Source organism: Acanthaster planci, linkage group LG10 (genome assembly GCF_054643075.1).
Source record: "Acanthaster planci isolate LZ-2023a linkage group LG10, COTS_SCS, whole genome shotgun sequence".
Lineage (NCBI taxonomy): Eukaryota > Metazoa > Echinodermata > Asteroidea > Valvatida > Acanthasteridae > Acanthaster > Acanthaster planci.
The window spans coordinates 271,337-279,706 of record NC_141786.1 but is presented as its reverse complement, the minus strand read 5'-3'; the positions used below and the strand labels follow the sequence as shown (position 1 = coordinate 279,706).

Sequence of the window (8,370 nt, the reverse complement as noted above, 5' to 3'; positions counted from 1 at the left end):
CTAATTCAGGCTGTATCTACCACACGCCTGAAAGAGTTCGCAGCAGCAAATACGCAATGAATTCACTCCCCAGTGGGCCTTGTTATTAAAAGTTAGAAAAATCAAAGTGCGGGGGGGCATGTTCTTGAGATAAACAATGTGTACCTATTTCAGGCCCCTACACATGTATTCCTTCCCCATAGACACAGCAAACGTGTAGATCTTGCGAGCAAGGGTGGGCTGATGACGGTAATTATTACGCAGGCAGTACCGAGCCGTATGTCGAGATTAGCGCCCTCAACGTTTACTGGTGGGATCTCAGTAACTTTTCGGTTGGAGGACTTGAATGAAGTTTAATGCCACTTTGTAAATTTGGGTTCGTCTATGCAATGACTCCAGCGTACTTATAATATTTTGAACATTCAATGTGTGATGATCACGAAAAAACTCCAACTTTTAGGTTTTCAGTTTTACAAGAATCTGCTTTCTTTTTCTTGGTATATATGGAATCATGTTCTGGCTGAAGATTTTTTTCCAAGCAATGAAATTTATTGCAGAAACGAGTGCTTTCAAGCCGCCGTTTGAAAAACATTACCAGTCATCCTAACTCGGCGTCGATGCCTCACATTACAAGTTAGTGTCTTGTTTGTGTACAATGCCTTTCCTAGGTAAATCAACATTGCCTACATGTTCATGTGGGTTAGTGCCATAGGCCTAGTGGTGAATTCTTCGGCATTTTTAAAATTGTTTACAAACCGTTGGAATGATGGATTGGAAGGAGATTCAGGTTCTGTTTTACCTAAGCACATTGTCACTAAGTGGTAAGTTGCTACCAGGCTTGACATTGGCAGTATAAGAACAGTTTGTTAAGGCGAAACAAATGACTTCCTCGGCAGTACCTTTTTTGGAAATTGTACCCATCGGTTTTGTTTTCAGTTTGAAGAAGGGTGTGTCCGTTTTGGAAAACCCAGCTCATATCTGGAGGCCTGCTTGTAGAATCGCACGTAGGTTTGGTAGGAACGTTTCTACTTTAATACCCTTACCAAACATGCCAAAATGAGTTTGGAAAAGCAAAATCTTCGAAAATAACCATCCAGTTGTGACAACCTCAAAAGATTTTCATACAACTTCAACTAATTTTACAGGGTTGATAGGCCCAGGCCTGCATGTAGTTCCGGTGTCCTGTGTTACCAACATGCAGATGTTTTTAGCATTGCATGCAGTATGGTGACTCAAAGTATTTACGGGTACACCTACTTTCAGCCAAAAACACATGTATTTACTGGTTTTACTGAAATACCTGAATACATGATTATGTACATCTGGAAATGACAGATTGTACCAAGCATGTACATGTATAATTCTGAACAAAACTGGATAAGTCTACATGTAGCCTAGTTGTTTTCAAAGATTTTGGTGTTTCTGACCGATTCTGGTGGGGAAAATTTATGTCAACTTTTTATCCTAGTAGTGGCAGATGTTACAATCCAACCTCTGAATGACCAACGTGTCAACAAGGGAGACACTGTTGTACTAGACTGTGTGTTACAAAACATCGGCAACCCAAATGACGTACTCCTCTTCTGGTATCATGATGGGAAGGCAGTAGCGGTCAACACGAGGTTAGCTGTTGATAATCCCAACTACCAGCTGGATACCAGCGTAGCTGGTCACTGGAAGCTGACGATTCAACAAGCACAGATTGAGGACCAGGGAACATGGCAGTGTCGGGTGCAACTACCAAATGATGTGTTCCAGGAAATGGCACTTGTGGTACTTGGTAAGTTTATCAATTATCAATTAATCCAAATTCTGCCAGATGTATAAAAATCCATCAAGTTGTTTTGAAGACTTTAAAAGATCAAGGAAGAGAGTGCCTGTTGATGTGATTCTTCTTAGACTGCTGCTGATTTGTAAAGATTCCTGGAGGGTCTTGGTGATAATTCTACAGGAGTTGAATTTATTACAAAAAAGTCTTTCAATTAATACTTTGAGGCATTTACACGTAATTACTTTGCAGTGCGATACCATTTTGACAACTCTTCAGTTGATATACATGTACAGGGATCCATGTACACCTGCATTCATGCGGTATTTGTGCAAGCGATACATTCAATTTATACTGTACAGTACATGTACCTGTGTTTTTTGCATGACATTAATTTGACAGTGCATGTCTGTTGTTCTTATTTTGAAGCCATGTTTTTCATCACAGAGGTCGATATAGTTTATGCAAACACTGGCTCAGATTTGTAAATCCTGGTCTGATGTACTTTGCTTCATTTCAGCGCCACCTGTCATCATGTCAGTGACTCCTGACATGTCTCCAATGCCAGGTTCCACCGTTACACTGTGGTGTAATGCCACAGGTAGTCCAGAACCATCAGTGACTTGGACTCGTCAGAGACCTGCTGGTTACTTGCCGTCTGGTGTAGAGTATGTGACAGGAAATCCATTGGTTCTTAATGACATCACTAATGATTGGAGGGGGCTGTATCAATGTTTTGTAACTAACGGCATTGGACAAGGAGCTGTCACTGCACCTGTCTTCTTGCAAATGGAATGTGAGTGTACATGCACCTGTAGGTGTACATGATTATTAATGTTTGGTGTTTAATGGCGCCATGAAATTGGACTGCACATTGATAGCCACCAATGGATTTTTGCGCAGGTTTTGCAATACAAGACAAGATTCATTTAGGGATCTAATGGATTAAACATCAATTAAAATTACAGTACATGTACACAGAATTACAATAGAGCAATGGAAAAGAGAAAAAGGTACATGTATGTACATTTAACTCCAAGGCACGTACTTACATGTAAGAAATTTGTTGTGCTTCTTGTAGATGTTGCTGTGGCCTTTTTTCAGACCCAACCACCCTTTAGCATTTCCAATATTAATCATCAGGCATAAGTTCACATACATGTTCACACTTACTCTACTCCAATGCACCTGTTAATTTTACTTTGTACCTGTACGTACCTGTAGATTTCCCCGTGGTCAAGGCTAAGAGTGGACTAGTTGCTGCCCCAATTGGAAACTCTGCCCACCTGCGTTGCATTTGTGAATCATTCCCAGCTGTGAGAAGCATCGACAATGTCAAGTGGTTCAAAAATGACCGTCTTGTGGAGTGAGTACAATGTGCAGTTATTAAGGAGGGTGAGATGCGCGTATTACGTAAATGTGAACGTGACAGTTTTTTATTGTGCACGGGTGGGCAGTTGTCAAATGCTTGTTTGAACGTTTAGATGTGTGTCCTGCACAAAATGTACGTCTTCCAGTGAACGCCCAAATAAAAGGACAAATAATCAATCGCATCCAGCAGATCTGTCAATGAAAAGTGTAACTGGTCATTGTAAACCAAGCGTGAACAAATCCCAGTTTCATAACCCTTGCATTTTCCAAAAATGTCCATTTCATATCAGCGAATGTTCAAATGCCAAATTTTAAATCTCTCGAAAAAGATGCAGTTTCTCACGTTTTGCACATGAACTTCCCATGTTTCACGTATTGAATGTCCTTGCAAACTACCCATACGTAAGAGACGATACGCATGAAGCAATGACGCCAGCGAGACTGGCATTCACGTTGGCATTCACGTAGAAAATGCAACTAAACTTCTCATTGCAAGTGCAGTGATCGGAGCTCTTGTAGCCCATAGCTGGGTTTTTAGGAAAATCCCAGAAGGGATTTCCCCCACCTCATCATGAAGGCATGTTCACAATAATGCTTTTGCAAACAGCAACTGATTTGATACAAAGAAAATGAGAAATATATTTCTTACTCGTACGTCTTTACTTGCTTGTTTAAAATTGCAAACTAGGGCAAAACTGTGACTTTGTAAGCTTGAAATATGATCAAATTGGTACTTTTTATCAATGTTTCAGTTCATTTTTTAGAAAATCCGTGCTGGGCGGAACAGCCAATTTGAAGCCAAGAGCAGGGCAGAAATTTTCAGTGCCGCCCACCGGGGCTAGAACAATGCTTTGTACATGTACTTGTTAAAATTGTACTGGTTAGCTTGAATGTCCGTAGCCAAATAAACTTTGACCTTTGTGGACTCCCTACTTAAGCTGGTTTGTGCTTAGATTGTATTGGGCCATGTACATGTACGTACATGTAGCTGTTCAAGTTTTTTGGGTATGTATAAGACTTTGCTGTCAAGTCTTTGGTTTCCCAGGGAAACCGTCTCTTTGAATTGCTATTCATTTGTCCTTTTTGTGTGGTTGGTGATTAACGCTGACATTTTGCTATCGGTGTCATCAGTGCTACAAGCTGAGAAATTATATCTTGATAGGCAAGTCTGTATATTCTAGATTATTAAATTAACATCAAGAGGAAACTTTAAAAGCTTTCAGCATTTAATTCCAAGTATTTCAAATCTTACAAACATGTACATTTGACGCTTGCAGTGTTGGTCATGCAATGTTCTAATCTTTGTACTGTATCAGTGTAAATGATGGATATCAGATGAGTGTTGAACTTGATTTGGAGATGGATCCCTACAGAGAGACTTCTGTTGCTACGCTGATTGTAACTTCAGTCACCACTGAATCTCTTGGTACATACACCTGTCGCTTCAATAACATACTGGGATCAGCAGAGGCTAATATGAAACTTGAAGGTAAGACTTTATTTACCCCTAATGATTATAGCTGATTCAAGACTATCTGTAAATAATATACGTGTTTATGAATCCAATTCTCTTGTATTAACGTGACTCTGCTTGACTCCCCTTCAGAGCTGAGCTAAACTTAGGCATTATTCCAAAATTGGATAAGTGTACAACCAAAATGTCATACCTCTGTCTTGGATACTGTCTGTTCATTGGCCCAGAATGATCACATGACAGGGAGATATATCCACATACATGTATCATCCTCACCGTGTGTCACATCTCTTTCTGACGATAGCACGTGCACGCACACGAGACAGAAGAGCTTCGGGAAGTTCAAGAGACACCGTTGTTGCTCATTTAGTCAGATTTGCATGGCACCCACGATACTTTTTGTGCATACATGTAGGTTACCAGGGAATTTGATCAATGGTCGCACTCAAATTTATAATAGACTCGTTCCCGTCCCCGCAGCATATCAGGTAATGCAGGGACCGCTAACCAGACTACATGACATGTGAACTTGTACTCACTGGTACCCGCACTTCTTTTACATTAAAGTTTATGCAATTAAAGAAGGCGAGGGAACAGTGAATTCTCAGACAATATCGTTTACATCTGTCATGTTAATTATACTGTATGACAGTAGGCCTGTTGTTTTCTGAACTTCTGAAATTTAAGCTCATTTCTTTGGATAAATTCCTCAGCCTCAATAAAATTAAGACAGAGGTATGACAAAACAATTTTTGATCGCAGTGATGTGGGATATGACGTTGTGAACACTCTTAGGGCGCTATTCGTCCCTCGGGTGTTAAAAAATCATGTCAGCAGTCAACAATTGTTCAATCTTAAATTGTAGGCATTAAATTTACTTGAAACCAGAATACAAAAACAATCAACAAGTCTGGACTTGGTTCAACGTATGTCTGATTTCGAACTAGACTTGTTTCTGGAATCTAACATAGTTCTCTTTTGAGATGTACAGATGAAAGTGTGCTGGAATCCATAGCGAAATCCTTTTCTCTTGTGAATTTGTACATGTATGCCATGCCCTTTTTTGTAGACACAGACATAACTGTATTGTAATTCTGCGTACCATTTTTTAGCATAAAACATTTCCATTCATGACTATTTTGTGTTGTTTCTTTTTCCTTTCATCGTCTGTTTCCATGGCAACCAGAGGGCAAGCAGATTGACCCAGGTATGTATTTTATCAATTTACTAATTTACTTGTACACTCATTGTTGAGACAGTTTTACTGTTCTGTTGTTCCACCAACAGCTAAGCAATGAAAGAAGACACTGATAAGAAAACTGTATACCATTATACAAAGCTTGTTTCTTTAAGTTGTGGAATGAATATACATGTACATGTAGACATGTGTTATCTGATGATTGGAACCGTCCTTTTGTTAAAGGCACTTGAGTTGCTTGATTGATCTCTGAAATGAGGCATCCTCTGTTGAGTAATAATATGACAAGCGCTTGAGTCGCTTGATTGATTTCTGAAATGAGACATCCTCTGTCTTTTGCCACAGACACTGGTGCATCAAGGAGCATGGCCTCAACTATCAAGTTTGCCATGGCAACCAGTATGGCCACTGTTGCCGTGGCAAAAATTCTGATGAAGTAAAGAAGAAACAGGGTTGCCAAGGTAACAGGGTGTGTGATAAGAATGAATAAAGGTACTTTAAAGAGGTAAGCAATATTTGTATACGCATCATGCATTTACACAGTACGAAATCATTTGACGTTTTAGAGAATAAGATGGATGATATATGCTGTATAACAGAGCTGGTTACATTAGAAAGGGTATTTTTACCTGGTTGTTATAGGGTACTGGGCTCTTTTTCATTTTGGGTGCTTTGGTGTGAAATCCGATTCCAATCATAATTCCTAGCATTTGTAAAAGTGTTGATCTGTGGGAGAGAGACTTACACAGGTTTCCACAACTCACCAGTCACATGAGAATGAACGATAGCCACAAGCATGGTTCCTGCCCCCTCTCCCCCCATGACGTCATGTGACAAAACATCGGGTAGACATCATTCACGTGTAATGTCAGAATGTTGGGAGGACTTTCGCTGTCTACATGATGTCTTCCTGTGTTGTACAGTATGTAGGTGTTACTGTTCAATTTTGTGTAACCTAATGTGCGGTTCATACTGCAGATAAATGTGAATGGGAAGCAAAGTGGACATCATGAAAAACTTGCAAATAAATTTAACTTGAGTTGAAATGTGTTCAACTTTTACGCATTCATAACGTGAATATTTTACAGTCAGATGGAATTTCAGGCTCTTCATGGTGAAAGACAGCAACAGGTGGAAAGGCTTGCGGTAGCACCATGCGAAGGAAAATATCTCTTATGAGTATGTGTGGCTTTGAAGAGAACCAGGAGTATACTCAACATTTTGGACTGCGTGCTCAGTCCATCATCAAGTTACAAATTTGCATTCCCATTCACTTTTGGGCTAAGTATGCACCAGCCTTGGTACTTGTATCAGTGGGATCTGTAACATTTCTCCATTTCAATTAGTTGCATTAAATATTGTAAAATTCCAGAGATTGAGAATTGACCATCAGCTACAATGTACAAAGAACTTCAAGTGCGTGACCAAAGCTTGTAACATTTTCCTCTTGGGCTTTTGATACCTTTAAAGAGTTTCAAAAAACAAATAAAAAAAAATAAACTATTTTACTTTTGAAATGACAGTGGAAATAATTGTTGGGTCATGAATGAACCTTTGTTTGGATTGGAGTGTTTCTGGAATTGCTCTTTGTATTCACATCTCAGGTATCATACTTCCTGTATTAGTTTATTTGGAATGTGAATTTGGAAGTTTGAATAGAAATGCCTTTTCGTAAAAATGGCATATGTACACTCACCCAGACACCTGCTCCTCTGGCTACGAGTATTCTACTAAGTCTTCTTGGGGTATTCCTCTTTTACCATCAGTTGCTTGTAGTACTAATTAGAAGCAATCAATTATGAGGCTGTTTTAGTGTGTATATTTAGCAATTTGAGATTTAACTGACATTTTATTGAACTCAGATTTACCAAAGACATTACTTATCCCAGACGCGTTGTACGTATAACATGTTACTAGGGAAACTAATACCGTGTGAAATAACCTAAACCTTGCAGGTATGCTCAGTGTTACAATACATACATGTATGTAATCCAGTATCCAATTGATACAGTCATAAGACAGCAATCTTCAATACTATGCATGTGTACCCTACACATTCCCCCCAAGCAAGAAAACTTCATTCTGAAATAATTGTGTCGTTTACATTGTAAGTTGAATATGTTCTTACAACATGTATTCATCCCATTTTCCTTCAACTTAATTGCCTAGGTTTTTTATTTAGCCATACCTTTGTTTACATGTAGTCCCTACACAAATTTTTTAATAACTTGAAAGGATATGTATTCACTGAAAAGGAAGAAGAAATCTGAAGTCCGAATTCTGTACATGTACATAAATGTATAGTTCACTTGATCCATGTTAAGAAAATGAAAACGTAATGAAAGAACAAAAACATGCTTGTGTACATATTGCAGAGATTCCACCAGGTCTGCTTCAGAAGTGAAACTTTTTAATCCTGGCAAATTGCATCGAAACGCACGACCAAGTGTAGTGAGCGGAGCTCATAATGGCAGGGGTTCCCTTCCATTACCATCATGTCCAGTTTCACTTCACTCACGTTTGATTTGAGGGCGTTTAAGTTGACCGTTCTATATAAAATTCAACATCCGTCCATATTTT

General features: G+C 39.1%; 1 protein-coding gene across 2 annotated transcripts; it reads left to right on the top strand.

Annotated features, from left to right (window-relative positions):
- The first annotated feature begins 583 nt into the window (after window positions 1–583).
- LOC110988895 (limbic system-associated membrane protein-like) lies at window positions 584–7,263 on the top strand. 2 transcript variants are annotated; one of them, XM_022252839.2, is made up of 7 exons: window positions 584–800; window positions 1,451–1,759; window positions 2,268–2,543; window positions 2,972–3,113; window positions 4,435–4,607; window positions 5,779–5,799; window positions 6,136–7,263. In XM_022252839.2, exons 1-7 carry the CDS (start codon window positions 743–745, stop codon window positions 6,228–6,230), a joined length of 1,074 nt encoding a protein of 357 aa, XP_022108531.2. In that variant the 5' UTR covers window positions 584–742; the 3' UTR covers window positions 6,231–7,263. The 2 variants fall into 2 exon arrangements, with proteins under 2 accessions (XP_022108531.2, XP_022108530.2); XM_022252838.2 differs by having other exon boundaries at window positions 586–800; window positions 1,448–1,759.
- The last annotated feature ends 1,107 nt before the right edge of the window (window positions 7,264–8,370 follow it).

Excerpts from the sequence above, each read along its gene's own strand:
- LOC110988895 (XM_022252838.2), top strand. The coding sequence starts at position 743 with ATGATGGATTGGAAGGAGATTCAGGTTCTGTTTTACCTAAGCACATTG. Across the intron at positions 1,760-2,267 it reads AATGGCACTTGTGGTACTTG|CGCCACCTGTCATCATGTCA; the intron begins GTAAGTTTATCA and ends GCTTCATTTCAG. Across the intron at positions 5,800-6,135 it reads GGGCAAGCAGATTGACCCAG|ACACTGGTGCATCAAGGAGC; the intron begins GTATGTATTTTA and ends CTTTTGCCACAG.